Genomic DNA, 15,861 nt, shown 5'->3' on the forward strand with positions numbered 1-15,861 from the left:
AGCAACATACAATTGCTTGTTTTTCTTGTGTTACTGAGCAAAGAATCTGCCCTTTTTTCCAGTTCTTTTGAGAAGTCCATGTTGGCATTTTTTAGCCACAATCCACTGTGTTGGCATAATGAAAAACATGTATTGGAAAATCAGATGGATATAGTAGACCATTTCACTACACCAAAGCTGTTTGCTGATGCTGTGCAACCTCAGCAAATTTTAAAAAGAGACGCAAAGGTGTCACTGCTGTTGCTGGTTACGTCACTCTGTAAGCGCGTCCATGCATTAAGACATATGGTTGTGCATGCATTGCATTACAAAGTAGGTGCACACATGTGTCACTGTGAATGCAACCTCCTACAGAAATGACACAGGCACCATTTTCTTTGTTTTTGGTGACCAATATTAGATTGCGGACAACGTTTAGGTCAGTAAAGTAAAAAAACTCTTGGATGAATTTAAGAAAAATAAAAAAGAAGTTCCCTGCAAGTGAGCAGTGATGGGATACAAGACAGCCAGTCAAAAGGATGGTGAAGAGGCTGTCCTCCGGAAGAGGGAGAAGAAAGAGAAGAGGAAGGAAAGCCATTAAATAAGTAGAAAGCAAATGAGAATGGCAAAGCCAGCCAATGAAAATAGTGAGCAGGTTGTAAGTCCATTGCAAGTTCTTGGTATATCCCACAAACAGTCTTTCGTAACCAGACAGCTAACAGCTAGACCTGAAAAGGAGGATTGGGGCATTTTCAATTCTTGGCAAAAACGTTCGCCCAACACTAGAGCTTCAGTTCTCCTGCAGCCTGTAGACTTTCCTGAACAGTGTGGTTACAGGACGTGTCAGAATCTTCAGAAGTCAGCTTCCAGCTCCATAATTAGAGAGCAAGAGATGCCCCCCCCCCCTCTCCCCCCACATACCAGCGCCTTGAGGCCCTCACGGGTGAGTAGCATGCTTCAAAACCCCTGATTGATTGATGAGTTTCAGAGAAAGGTTCAAGAGGAATGGTACAGAGAAAAAAATGCCTAAAGTATAAATGGCACTCAATATATAATTATTATTTAAACCCATTCGAAAGGCGACTCTTAGTGGTTCCTGAAGCCGTAAAAGGAAGTAGACTAATGTCATCTACTGATAATGATGTGTCCAAAATCTAGGCTGTAAACCACCTTACTGTGATCGCTGCCCAAACCTTTGCTGAAATGCTTTCCATTTCAAATCTGCTGTGCCTGAGCCGTGGTGCCAAACTGCATAAAAATGCATGAAGGAAATAGTAACATTGTGCCAGATCCATCAGGCCATTAACCGAATGCTGTGTCCAGGCCTGTTAGTTTTGAGGACCAGTAAGCATGTGCACATACAGTGTTGCTAACAATAACATAGTACCCACTTTCAATGGTACTCTGCAGTGATGCCAAGGGGGTGTCTGTTGATGCCCATCCTTCTCTAATACGCACATCCTGCTTATCGCGCCTCTTGAATTAGTAAAAAGAAATACAAAGATATCCGCTTGTGGTATTCGCTTTGGCAAGAGTGGAGTGAAGATTGTGGAGCTAGCAATAGGAGAAGGTCCTTTTTTGGCAAGTGGCACACTTGGACAGTTGACACCATGGTCAGGCAGCTGGGGCAAAGCTGACCACGCACCAATTTAGTACTTGAATGGACATGCTGAGTGAACCTAGAATTGGGTGTCTGTCACCCAAGGCCCGATTTGCCCTAAAATAAATTCCAGTATAATCCCTTGCAAGTGAAAATATGTCCACAAGACGGACTTCTGGGGGGGGGGGGGGGTGGCCTACCGCCGAAGATGGCAGACGCACATCTCTAGTGCTCCCACTGGGTGCCCGAAAAACCATACACCATCTGACATCATCCATGTCGCAAGGGGGAGCTGTAACACTATCCCTGTGTGGGGACACCCTCCTTATGCACTCAGAAGCACTTGGGACCAAATTGTTTACAGCGCGAGTCTGCGCACGAATGCCGACTGACCAGCTGCATGGAAGACTGCCTTGCAGCTGCACGGCATGGCTGTAGCAATTTATGCAATTTCTGCGCTCCATTTGACTCGCCCTAGCCGTGGTAGTGGTACACTGGGAGTGCCGCCATACATGAAGGACCTTCTCTGGTTTTCTTCCCTGTGCTGCCCTGGACAATCAAGCAGCTGGGCAAACTCTCTGGGGCCCAGGAGCAGCAACCTGTATGAGAAAGGCCTGTGGCGTGGGCTTCCACAGTCGCCGATCGCAGTTAGCAGAAACACCGACCCAGAGGATTCACCTTGTTCAGCAGTGGGCTCACTGGGGGTCCTCTCTGATTTTTCCATTCTGCTGCCCTGGACTGTTGAGCAGCTCGGCGGACATTCGGGGGCCCACATGCAGCATGAGGATCCCGGCCCGGGGGATTTGCTTTATTCTGCAACACTCTCCTTGAGTTATACTGGCGCTGGGAGTGGTAGTTCACACCTGCTGACCGCCTTCCCCCCCCCTGCCGGAGCGGCAGTGCTGCTAGGGCACGCTCCTGCTGATAACATCACTGACAATACAGGTGAGCCTTTGACCTGTCCAGCACCTTTGTACTCCTTACTAAACACGTCCCCGCTGAGAAGCTTCCTCCTATTCTTGTGGGGTCAGGGCATTGTGGCGCTCAGGATGAAAACAAGGTACTTACCTGTAACTTTGGTTCTCCAGTATTGGTAACTTTCATAGATACCAATACTTATTTACCGAGACTCCCATTCCGAAGACTGGGAATGATACAAGCTATGGGAATCTATGAAAGTTCCAATACTGGAGTAACGCTCATGACCTGAGCGTATAGATGCTGCTATTTTAGACCTACTTTCATCCCCCCTGGATGAACCACCGATTTGGTGGGGATCTTCTCCATTGTTTGCCACTAATAACAGTTCTACTATCAGTAATGTGTGCAGCATACTAATTCACCCTGACAGGACTTTCTGACATTTGACGACCATTCCCTAATGCATAAGCCTGGCACACCGTGGACTCAATATATATTTCTAACAACTCTCAACAGTAGTCCTTGTGTCTCCCACAGCACCATTCGACATGGGCCACACCAAATCTAAAAGGTCATCGTCTCATCCATGCCAGGGGACGTCTCAACTTAACCTTTCTGATGGCTCCTAAACCCAAACGCTGGTGGATTGCATTTCGCCCACAGCATTGGATTCTCCTGACAAACTGGACATTATCCTCCAAGAAATCAGTGACTCCAGAGCAGCCATTGAGCACCTCATTGGTACTCTGGCGACGGACTTCGGCCTGCTAAGAGATGAGCACCGTAGGTTATCAGATAAGCTTAAGTTTGCTGAAACATCCTTAACTACGCTAGCCCCTGAACAAGCATCACAGTGTGCCACTATATATTTCTTCTGTCAATAACTTACCATCCTGCAGGACAGAGTGGAGGATGCCTAAGGCCAGGCATGCCTTCATAATGTATGCATCACTGGAATGCCGGAGGGGGTGGAATGGTCCAACGCCACGTTGTTTATTGAACATTGGTTGAAGACGAAGGTTGCCCAGCAGGAATTCTCTACCTTGTTTACAGTGGAAAGAGCAACTACGGTGCCAGTACATCATCCTCCCCTGGGGGCACCACCGAGACATATAGTTGCACACATTCTCAATTTCAGAGACTGAGATGTGGTCCTACAGAAGGCAAGAGAAAATGCCCTAAAAATTACGGACATCATCAACATGTCTCTCTGTCTGGATTACACCTTGGCAGTCCAGCACCAATGGGCATCCTTCCTGCCTGCCAAAAAACAACTCCAGAAGGAGGGACTCACCTATGCACTGATATTCCCAGCCCCATTGAGGGTCGGCCATGAGCAACGAACTGTTTTTTTGTCACCCCAGAGGCTGTATGGTACTGGTTGGACCAGCATTACCCTAATGCATGTCATCATCCTCCAATGGAGCAATCAACCCAGCGGGCGCGGAGGCCTTCCAAGTTGTGCTGACCTGGCGTCGCCCCCACAATGACATCTACAGCGGTTCCCTCCTCAGAACAAGCCCCAGAGAGCAGATGGGCCGTGATTGCAACAATGTCTTCCATTCGAACACAACCGCTGCTGCTCCCATTGAGTTCTTAGTGAGTGCAGCTTCTGACTGGGACTCCAACGCCAGCATGGCTCTATTTCCCTCCGGGACACCACAAACCGCAGACAATGTGATTTAATCCTTATGTTGCTTTAATTGTCACCACTCTTACTGGTAGGTCATATGGCCATCCTCTGCTGTGCTTTGGTGAAGGACCTTGCCTTCTAGGGGTGCCGCCACCCCCTAGACTGAGGTGCACACCGAGTGGGTCCCTGTACCTCATGCAAACTCTGATTTATTTTCTTTGATTCAAGTCTGTTATTTCGTTGTGTTACCTCAATGTCTTTTTACACTACACACATAGAAGTGGGCTCCACCCCTTTCCCTCCCTTGCACTGCTCTTCATGGGAAGATATTGACTAGGAAAGATTTGCTCACCCCCTTCCCCCTTGCCCTCACAGGCATATATATTTCTTTATTTGTACATTTATGTGTTTAGCCTACCTCCATATGAAATTAGTTTTGCATGGTTGTTTTGAGCCTTAAATACGAGGGTATCTTCCTCTACCTGTGCCGACTCAGTGTCCCTGTTTCACCTCGGGACCTTGTTTGCCTACCCCCAAAGCAATTGCACAAGTTATTAACTTGTTCTTGGGAGGGATATTGCCAGCAAGATGGCCAAGTGACAGCACTAAACACGCTCTTCGGCCCCGAAAGTAAGATCCTGCTGCGTCCTGGCACCCGAGTCCCCAGGGTCTGATTGGTAAGGCGGGCACTCGGGCTATGGCCGAGCGCCAGGTATCCGAGTTCCCGCTGTGGGCTGCTTCTTTGGGCAGCCTGGGGGCCGATTTGGCGGTGTTGTGCGGATGCCGCCAGCGGCCTAGTGTGTGTCCGAGTGTCCTTTCTGGAGGCAGATGGGTGTCCATTACCTCCCTTTTATCAACGGGCAGAGGTCACTCCCTTTCTCTCGCTGGGCTAGCCCATTAATGTATGCATATTGAGCGGGGCAGGGGGCCTGAGCAGAAGTGGCCTCCCTTGTTTTCAGGTGTGTCATCAGTGTGAACTAATACGTTCATTTTTTGTATCTAAGTAAAGTTAAGAAAACGTGACTCTGTCAGAGACCCCCCTTTTTTTTTTTATAAAACTTTGCTGAAGTAGTGTTTTGCAAAAAGTCAATATGCAAATGTGAGCCACTTTTTCACTGACTGTGGCTTTGAGGGTCAGCTCCCCACCCCCACCCCCACCCACACCGGAAGTGTGTCTGTACTGACAGCTTTGTAGATTGCCTGCCCCCAATGTTTACACTCTCCCTGGCCCACATTCTCCAGCTGCTGCACTGGACAGCCTTAGGAAGATGGCAGATGAGACGTGGATGGGCCACACACCCTGCGGCGGAGCGTGAGCTCAGGTTGGTGGTGCACCTTCACCCACAGAGTACTATTGGTCTGTGCCTGCATGAGTGCCTGATATTGTTCCATGGGTGGCCCTCCTACATGCTTGAGATCCCTTATTGGGTGAGGCGATGCTTGAGTCTCAGTCACCATGTCTGAATTCTTGGATGCCTGCCGGCACAGGAGAACCAGTTGGCATGGTGCCAAAGTCCGCTGATGCCTGCGGCGGCAATGGGAGGCCATAGGCTGAGTGGTGCGGGCGGAGGGGCCTGGTTGATGGAGGTAAATAACTGCTGCATCACATATAACAGGCATACACTCCATCGCAATATGGGCAAGGAGAGACTGACAAGGGGCACCCAACAAATGAAAATGGACACATTTACTGCCCAGTGTGCTAGTGAAGGACTACAGTCTGTGGAAGGTAAAGCCCTACGGGGCACTAACAACTTATCGGGTGCTCAGATCCTCGCGGGCAATGAGGCTTCTGTGCCTGCAGTACAGGAAAAAATTGAGTGTTTGGTGCTCGATGTGATTCTACTTAGGACTGACCTGCGTAAAATGTCTGAAAGATCAGTGGAAGTGGAGAGCCAGGTCACTGAGATGCCAGCTGATGGCCGCGGTGACCGGGTTCGAAGCTCACTATAGTAAAATGGAGGCACGGATAGAGGTTGCAGAGGGTTGCTCCCATAGGTGTAATCTCAGGTTCTTGAGATTCCGTGAGTGCGCTGAGGGTGGTAAACTGGAAGTCTTCCTGGAGGAGTGGATTAAAGCAGAGCTCTCGATTGCAAGCATGTCGAAGTTCTTCGCAGTGGAGAGAGCACACAGATCCTTGGTTCTGCCACTGCAGCCAAGAGCTCCTCCCAGACTGTCATATCTAAGTTCCTCAACTACAGTGACTGTGATGAAGTCCTACAGATGGCCCGAAAACAGGGAGACCCGAACTTTGTGCACCACATCATACACCAGGGCTGTCCAACTGCAGAACCAGTCCTTCAGTGGCGTAAAGCAAAAGCTGAAAGCAATGGGATTAACGTACATGTTGCTGTATCCCGCCAACTTGAAAGTTATCCTAGACTTCACCTCTCACTTTTTTGACACCAGAAGAGATATGGGATTAGTTGGCCATCGGGGTAGTGATTGAATTCTGGTGACATCCACGGGACGGAACAGAAATGGTGCCCGGCATGGGGGACGTCCAGGGTTCATACCTCAAGTCCAGGATTCACACCCCAGATGGGAGAAGCAGGTGCAGACAATGTTCGCACTCTGGTGGGAGGGTGGTGGTGCAACTGGATGGCACCCTGATCCTGGAGACACAGCGTCAAGAGCGATAGGAGGTCATAGCGCTGATCGAGATCGTCCCTTACGCTGCATCCTCCTGTACTGATTTAGATCTGCTGGACGATCCCCGCTGATCAGCAAGGGATACTGCTGTGGTCTGATGTGCACAGTGGTGCAGTTCCTCTGACTTTGAAGGAGGGCTTAAACCACACTCTCTTTGAATGGATACAGGGAATTCATGTGATGGGGTCGACGCTGGACAAGGTACTGTGTAAAGACAAGGGCACTTGCCGCCCTGATGCAGAGCTGAATGTTTGAAATGAATCGTTGGCGATCTTGGGGTCACAAGACCATCAATGTATTCTGCTGACTAGGGTGGAGCGGGACATAAGGGCAGTGGTACACACTGGTTGCTTTGACCTCGCCCCCTCTCTCTGTTTTCTGTCTTTTGTTCCTACTGATGCTTCTTGCACCAAAACCTCACCCCTCTATCCAACCCTTTTTTTTGCCTGTTCATTTATCCCTTTTTTGGGGAAGACTAAAAAATATTACATGCAGTTCGGGGATAATGCTCACAAGTGTGTCATGTCGTGTTTTAACTTTGTAGAGAACTTGGTCACACAGCCTGCAGTGGCAATCTGTATGAGTTTGCTGCTGGTTTCCCTTAGAGCGGCACATAATATGCTGCAGCATTTAGGGACCCTCTTTAGTACCTATGCCCTAGGTACCTGAGGTACCACTTACTAGGGACTTACAGAGGTGCTAAAGGCCTGTTCACGTGGGGGATCAAATTACCAGTTATCTTCTTTTGGGGAAGAACACTGGCACCCGGGACTTGATTAGCGAGATCCCAGTGTACTTCAGTCTAAGTTGCATCAAATGCCAGGCAAAAAGTGGGGAGACTACGGCAACAAAAACCCAGTTTCCTACATTGACCACAAGAGTAACTAAAGTAAATAGCCTACCTTGAGGCTGACGTTCCTACCATTATAACTTACACAGTGACTTCGTTGTCACTCTTATGCAGAAGCAAGTTGATGAGAATTTGTTAAATTGTTCTCAGGTCAGGAACTCTGTCCTTCCTGTTATCAATGAGTGGCAAGCCAATGGCATGATTCTTGGCCTGCTGTAAGTAGCACAGACTTTTGCAATAAGCTGATTTGACTGACAAAATGCTGGGAGTTTCCCTCTTTAGGGACACACAAACTTGCTGATATCTGAACATAGGACAGTGCTCATACCTGTCAGTGAGGAATGATGTTCTTCACCTCGTCCTTTCACAATACATTTCACTTAACTTCAATACTCATCTGATGTTACCGTGATCTAACTAGCCTTGGTCACTCCGGCAACCCCCAGAGGATAAACATTCCACTAGACCCATTGTGGCTAGGTGCCAGGGCCACTGATGCTGCACTTTAATTGACACTCTCAACATACATTTTTATAACAGACTTCACCTTTGCTGCCCCTGTGGTTTTGGTCAAACAAATATGCTTTTCTGCAAATTCCATCAGACCGATTTACCCTCCAGTTATTTTTGTAAGAAGACCGTTTTATTAACTGTATTTTAGTCGGGGATCATCAGTAGTTTTGGAGAAGACCCTGCATTGGGAAGACGGAAGGCAGTTTCGATAGAACATTGTATGTACAGCTTATTTCAAGTATACACAACGCAACGGGTAATGTATATAGAGGACAATATGTTGGTAATATTCCATACATTGTTGTACCTTTAGAGTGTGGAGTTTACTCCAGGGGGCAGAGTTACAAGAAACTAATGCAGCGCCGTGCTGCAAGTCATTTTACTGAGCCGTGCTGCTGTAGTTTCGAAGCACAGGGATGCAACATATTTCCAATATGTTGCATCTCTGTGCTTTCCCCTGTGCTGGCGCACAAACTGCTGCCATGTACCGGCACAGGCAGCCCTGCAGCATGGGGCAAGGATGTCTGTGTCGTGGGGAGATTGCTTTTGTGCAGGAAAGGGGCACCTTCATGCACAAAACAATCAATTGAGGTGGTTTCCTCCTCCAGTGCATTCTGTAGAATGCAGCACGCATTGCAAGAGGAAAAAAACGAGGAGAAATGGAAACATTTCTCCTCGTTGCGCCTTGATGGAATGTCCAGGTTTACGATTGTTCGTAAATATGAAAATGTATCAGAGTACATGGGTGTGGCATGGGAACACCATCAACAACACCCATGTCACGGGCCTAACACACAAAGTGTTGCGTGAAAAGGGGCGATATTTACAAGCACAGGTAAAGCTACGCAGGGTGGCTTTATGTGTGTTTCTAAATAACACGCAGCAGGTTGTGCTCCAGCTGCGTCACGCAACGTGGCACACCCGTGGCGCATGGGGCTTTTAATTAAGCCCCAGGTATCTATGATGGAGACCTGTTTGTGCAGAACATGAGCGGTAATTTATCAAAAGACAGCTAGAATGGTATTTTGTGCAGTTCATACCACTCATAGCCGTTGCTTGGATGAAGGAAGCTGAAAGTGCTATCCTTAGTTATGTGGACCATGGCACTTTGTGGCCGGAAATGATGTGGTGTTCTGGCTCTTCTGACTATGGGATATGGAGCTCCTTCTGGGATTGGTGTAGCATTACTTAATGTTGCACCACTGCAAAACATTGATACTAATCTCCCTCTCTTAGCTTCTGACCTCATGGCCTAGATATCCCTCTGATTGCACCTTTCCCCTTTCTCATTCCAGAGAGTCTGGGACCGCTACAGTCCCTGTCACCGTCCCCGACACCATCACAGATTGGGTTGCCAGTACCTTCTGTCTGGCGGATATCGGTTTTGGGATGTCTTCCCCAGTGACGCTGAGGGCTTTCAAGCCCTTCTTCGCAGAGCTCTCACTGCCATACTCTGTGGTGCGGGACGAGACCTTCACCCTCAAGGCCAGCGTCTTCAACTATATGAAGGAGTCCATAAAGGCGAGTACATAGAGAGCAGGGCAGAGCGAAGTGGCCAAGTCCGGAGACCTCGATGGGGATTTCACAGATACATCTTCTTGTGCAAACGAGGCACCTAATATTTTATCATGCATGGGATGGACTGATGGGCGTGCTCCAGTAAAAATGACTGTCAGTAGCGGCAAGGATTACCAACAGGGCTATTCACCAACATCTGTTGGTTGGTGTTCATATTGAATATGTATAATATTTCAGGGTCATCTTTGTCAAATCCCCTTTTTTTTAGTTCCTTTCTTCCAATTGTTTAATAAATAGGTCTCAATGTTATTCAGGGAAGGACAGTTTAGTTTTTTCAATGTTTTGAAGAACAGTAGATATATCTTTGGTAATGTTGTCCAATATCCCTAAGAGATATCTTGGGCCCCTTTCTGCACATTCAAGGGTAATTAATCAACTATTGAGGTAAAGGCAAAGTTGGTTGCTAGTTGCCAGAAAGTGAAAAAATATTAAAGGTCATCTAAAAATCAATGTGGCAGAAAGATGACAAAATTAGGACTGTAGCTGATGTTTAGTAAAAGATGCAGCAGTTAGGGACAACTAGAGAATGCGAAGATTTATGTGATGTGTTGATCCCGTGCAGATCCAAATACATCTTTTGAAATCAGAGGAGTTCAAGGTGGAAGCCCATCCTAAAAGCGAGTACACCTCCTGTCTCGGTCCCAGCGAAGGGAAGACATTCTCTTGGTCGGTCACAGCGATGAAGCTGGGTAATGCTACTTCTTGCTTCAGTGTTTGTTCTTTTCTTCTGCTGTTTATTCCTTTTCTCCATTCTTACATATTTGAATTTTCTCCTTTTTCCTCTTCTGTTTTCCTTCATTTTCTTCCTTCCTTCATTCCTTACTACTTACTTCTTAATCATTGGTCTTTTTTTTCTTTCAGCTAAAGTCTTCATCTCTTCGTTAAATCATTTAATTCCTCAGAAATTCCCTACAAGCAGTTGCTTCTCATCTCTTCATTCCCTCTCATTCGTACCCTCCCCATCTTATTTCCCCAAATCATCCTTCTCACCTCCCACTTACTCCATCCTGATCCCCTTCATCCTCTGAAGTCAGTCCATCGCCTCTCTTCATTTCACACTCACTTTAAGTTTCCTTTGATCACACCAAGCCCAATCTATCATTACCATTTTCCCCACCAAATTAATTAATCTTTTTAATCTCCTGCCTTTGTCCCTTGTTGCTTTTTCCCTCCATGCATCATTCTGAGGGTTATCAGGAGGCATTAACGCCCCCACGGAATGGTGGCTGAAGAGCCCACTGATTTATATTGGCCAGACCGCCACCATTTACAGCCGCGTCAACATGGAGACACAGTGCCATGCTAAGCATGGTGGTGTTTTTAGGACCTGGCTGCCGGTGACCCTGCTGCCATGGACACCTAGAATGAGGGTACCGCTAATCTATGTCCAGTAGGAACATATAGGGGATTTCCTATTCTTTATCAAATGTCATTTAATTCAATTCAAAATGCAGCACAGATTGAAAACTATTTAAAAGAAAAACCTGAACAGATTTACCCTGTCTCAAGTTAGCCTTAAATGGGGAGAAGGATTATCTGATTCTCCAAAGTCAAAGTTGGTTTGTTTTAGCCCCCGAATCTCGTTGTCGCATCTGGAGTCTTCAAGTAACGTAATCCTATAGATTATGATTGTGTCTCAAACATCTACTTAAATTGATTGCAACTGAAAGTCAGTCCTCACTTGCAGGATATCACTCCTAAAACTCTATCTATGGGCCCCTCTGGGGTGACTACAAACTTCACCCCCATATGGTCCAGATGTAAATATCATGTCAGTGACAGGTCTAATCCATCTTTATATTTCTCACATTGACTCAGCCCATTCAATAAATGTATTGTGTACGGAAAGGATTAGCCAGGAGATGTGTTGTAAATCAGTTTTGACAAGACTGCATTCTTTTCTTCAAAACTTAATTGCAAATTATTTATAATGTCATTTTCTCAATGAGATAAGATTAAAATTTATGGTGAAAAGGTGTCTGTATCCCCTTCCGCTCCCACCATCTCCATTGTAGAACAAACTTAAACATGTATCCAGATCAATGGTAAAATAGACAGAAAAAGCTAAAACACCAAGAAGTGGCTACAAAAAATGTCCAGCTTAAGAAAAGATTTGTTCATCAGAGTGGCTCCTACCATAGTTATTGATTGGTCGGAGCAGCTCTCGGTTTCTTTGTCAAGCCACACACTGCGTCCTCAGGACATCAGGAATATCTGTTTCTGTGCCAGGAAATAGTGAAGCCGTGTGGGTGCCTCAAGGGGCACTTCACATGCCAGTGAGTAGCTGACTGTCAATGATTAGGAACTATCACTATGCAAGTAGTGTTCAAAGTATAAAACTGAAAAAAAAGTACTCCTCGAAACAACTTTGCTACCAATATTTGTAGTGCAGGAGTTGTTTAGTATAGTGAAGGTGAGGGAAGTTGGGGAACCTTCCTGAATTAGCAACTTCAAAAAGTGCAGTTTCACTGGCCAACTAACACCTGCAGAAATCTCTTACAGAACTCTTTCTTGGGTCTTGTGAAGCCCCTCTGGGACCAGCGTGGAAGGTGCTCCACGACCATATCTTGGCTAAGAAGCTGCCATTTGCTCTAACTTGTAGTCTCTCTTAATCCGGGGTTGGCACATCACTGTGTTCTCCTCCTGCCTGAGCAGTGGTCGCGCTTGATGAAGTATTTTCATTGTTTCCTATCGCATTGATGGTGGAGGCTTCTGTCACCCAGTATGTGTCACCCTTGGTTGATCATTTGCTCCTGTGCTGTGAGCTACAGGCAGTAAATTACAGATGGCTCCCTGGAGCTACAGAGGAGTCACAGGTGGTCATGTCAAATCTTAACATTTTCCAGTGGTTTTGGACAATCTTCCAATGGGGTTTTTACTCTATTTCAAGATGAAGGAAACACAAATACTCCACATGAAAATCTGCCAAGGCAAGAGGACAGCAACGTCCTCCTCCGCACTTACTTTTCCGGTAAACTACACTTACTAAGGGGACCTTATGAGGACGAAGCCACTGTCACAATGCAATCAAGGTGTAATTTTCATGGGTGCCATTACCCTCTTGCTATATATTTCTGTCCTGAGGTTTTTGTAGGAATTTTCTTTATCACTGCAAATTTTAGTTCCTCTGGTTTGTTCTGTTATTTTTCTATTAGCTATTCTTACATTGAACTAAAACTTTAAAAATGTGGTATGCAGTCAAAACTTGCTTGGGGAATTTCTGCCTTTTGTATTTTTTTCTCCAGCAAATGAATTAAATGACCCGGTCAAGGAAGTACCTCTCGTTACCAAGAACATTTAGAATCTGGTAAGGCAAAGTGGCTTCAGAAGGGAGTCTCTTAGATCAGGCAATCTAAGCAATGAAGACTGTCTTTAAAAAGACCTCTTCTCTACACTCCTGTTCATATTCATCACAGGAAATTCAACTCACAAACTGAATCTAAATACAATTATTGGAAAACGATGCAAGTTAATATGTTAAGTTAGCTGAGCTGAGCGCAGAGTTAAAACACCATGAAGTCAGTTGGGCATTTTGGGCAATGAGATGATATTGTTAAATGCACATTTTTAATAAGGGGCTAAAAACCATAACACATTGCTTTGTAGACGAGTTCACACAAAATACATCATGTGACATCAGCAGTTCCATCATATTTTTAGCCCTACAGGCTATTTAATTCCTGACCTCCATTCTTCTTTCCTTCTTTCCTTCAACCTTCTTGTGCCTACTTTGCTCATGCTGTTATCCCCTTCGGATTTTACCTCCTCCTCTTTCATTTACACCTTACATTCTCGTTCTCTCTATTCACCTGCTCCATGGATCCTGCCACTCCCCGTCACCTTGTCGGCCTATCTCACCCAGTGTCCTCTCCCACTTTTCAGGTGAAGTGAACCTGACGGTCACCACGGAAGCTCTGGACTCCAAAGATGCATGCGGCAATGAGATCACTGTGACACCCACTGAAGGGCGCATTGACACAATCATCAAGCCCATTCTTGTCAAGGTAAATGTTCTAATGGGAAATTACTCCCAGCTGTGTCCTTGCCATATTAGACTATATTTATTTTCTTGTTCATTGTTTACAGTTTTGCGGTCTTGCTGCAGGTAGTGTTGTGACCAACACATTAATGTATGCTTAAGAGTGTGAATTTGGTCAGCCCTTTGGTTATGATTTGACAGCTTTCTTGTCTATTTCAATTCCCTCCTCCTGATATGATGGCCTTCCTCCCTGTTCTTGCATTTGCCTTGCACCCAGAGCAGGTATTTCCTGCTTTTTAGGTCTCGCACCTGCGACACATGGCGAAGCCATGTCGCAGAGCGAGCCTATTGTCGGCGGTTCTCCTTCCAAGGAGAGAAAGAGGAGACAGGAGATGTGCCCGCGTAGCCGGAATCGGATCAGGTCGCGGGCGTGCTCACCATCTCCTGTCTCCTCTTTCTCTCCTTGGAAGCCTCATGCACTTCTCGCATACACACACACAGCCACAGCCCCTGCTTAACGCACAAGCACGCACGCACGCACACACACGAGCGCGCACACACAGACACACGCACACGAGCACACACACAGACACACGAGTGCACATATACGTACACACACACACACACACACATACAGCGACACCCAATCCCCGCCGCCACCCCCCAGCGGTGAGATGTTCCCCCCCCCTCCTTCCTCACACTCACCGGAGAGGTCGGCGAGGGCCCCGCCGAGCAGCAGGCGGTGAGCAGCAGCGGCGGCTCCATGGCGCTCGGTCCGTCCGTCCGTCTGACTGCCGGCGCGTGCCCCCTCTCGGCCTTCTATACAGCTGCGAAAGAGAACTAGGACCAGTGCATCCCTCTTACGCACTGAGCGAGTGCGCGCGTCCCCGCCCGCCGCGGAAAGAGAACGGACAATGACCTGGGTCTAATATCAGCTGCGCACGACCCGAGCCCGAGGACAGCGGGCAGACCAGGGCCATGGAAGTAGAAGAACAAAGGCCGCGGGCCCGCCTGCGCTTGTTTATCGCTTTGTGTGAGCACAGAGGCAGTCTACGCTGCCAGGTAACAGTGAGTATTCCCAATATTCGGCGTTGCTTTCAGAGCCAAGCCAGGCTGAGAACCAGCGAACGGTGAAGGCGTGTCTGAGCAGAGCCTTCACCGAGGCTTGGATGATGAAAGCCGGAGCGCTTCCAGGGTACTGCGGCGCTGCCAGGAGTGGGGTGGGCTTGGGAGTGATCAGTGTGTGCTGCAACATTCCCCGAGGAGCCCTGCGCCGGAGAGGAGGTAGCACGCCGGCAGGGGGTGCCCAGACACTCGTCTCCAGAGCTCGGGTTTCTTTTCGCAGCAGCTCAGGGCACTGCTTACACTTTTTATTTTCAGTGCGCACTTTGATTTCAGCAGCCCTGCATCCCTGTGCTATGGCAGTAGCCGCCGCATACACCGTGACATGTGCAGAGACGGCACCAAGTCCACACTCACGAAACTCCTCACTGCAATGGGTATCATTTTTTTATTTATTTATTTATTTAATGCGTTTTTCTATAGCACAGACTTTACCCGAAGGCGTCGGAGTGCTTCACAATAGGAACAGAACGGATACTTGAGGAGAAAATTACAAGTGAAGCAATTACAAAAGCAAACTTTGTTACTTGAGGCAAAAGTGACAATTGTGAGCAAACAAATACAAGAGGTAGCAAACGGTACATTACAGGAGGAAAAAGTGACGTGTGCAGGTTGCAAAAGCATACAAAGTACCAGTAGAGGTATAATACTGCAATGCACACACTCAGTCAAGAATAAACATGTTTATCATCTGCCTGCTGTAGCTGTTTTAGAGGCACGAAGGTAGGATTAATAATGCTTTAATGCCCACAGGCCGCCTTCTGTCTCAAAGTAATGCTATACGTGGCAAATAAAAGTGCAATTTCTACCCAGTCTGCGTCCCAAAGTGAGCAATGAGCGCGGGCGTGGCTGTTAGGTGAACGCGGTTATTTGGAAACTGCTGAAACAGTTAACAATATAGGACCTTTCAGCTTTTATTTATTCACCTAGCCCCTGTTTCTTTTCCAGTGGCTGGCAGGTGGGACCGTTGGTTGATCTGATTATACACTTCATGTGTGTAACGTGTACTGTGCACGACAATATTTGGGGAAAGA

The 15,861-nt window shown here is 47.1% G+C and overlaps 1 protein-coding gene and 1 long non-coding RNA gene across 2 annotated transcripts in view; one reads left to right on the forward strand and one right to left on the reverse strand.

The window, feature by feature from the left end:
* LOC147706528 (alpha-2-macroglobulin-like protein 1) overlaps positions 1–15,861 on the forward strand; it is a 268,374-nt gene that overhangs the window by 167,553 nt on the left and 84,960 nt on the right. Inside the window, exons 19-21 of the mRNA XM_086932997.1 lie at positions 9,444–9,669; positions 10,289–10,415; positions 13,609–13,730. Of these exons, the coding sequence (XP_086789123.1) occupies positions 9,444–9,669; positions 10,289–10,415; positions 13,609–13,730 (475 nt within the window). The remainder of the gene's footprint in view (positions 1–9,443; positions 9,670–10,288; positions 10,416–13,608; positions 13,731–15,861) is intronic.
* The window catches only part of LOC147706529 (uncharacterized), a 137,676-nt gene that overhangs the window by 12,611 nt on the left and 109,204 nt on the right, over positions 1–15,861 (reverse strand). The gene's annotated exons all lie outside the window — the stretch shown is intronic.

This window comes from Lissotriton vulgaris, chromosome 7 (genome assembly GCF_964263255.1).
Source record: "Lissotriton vulgaris chromosome 7, aLisVul1.2, whole genome shotgun sequence".
In the NCBI taxonomy this organism is placed as follows: domain Eukaryota; kingdom Metazoa; phylum Chordata; class Amphibia; order Caudata; family Salamandridae; genus Lissotriton; species Lissotriton vulgaris.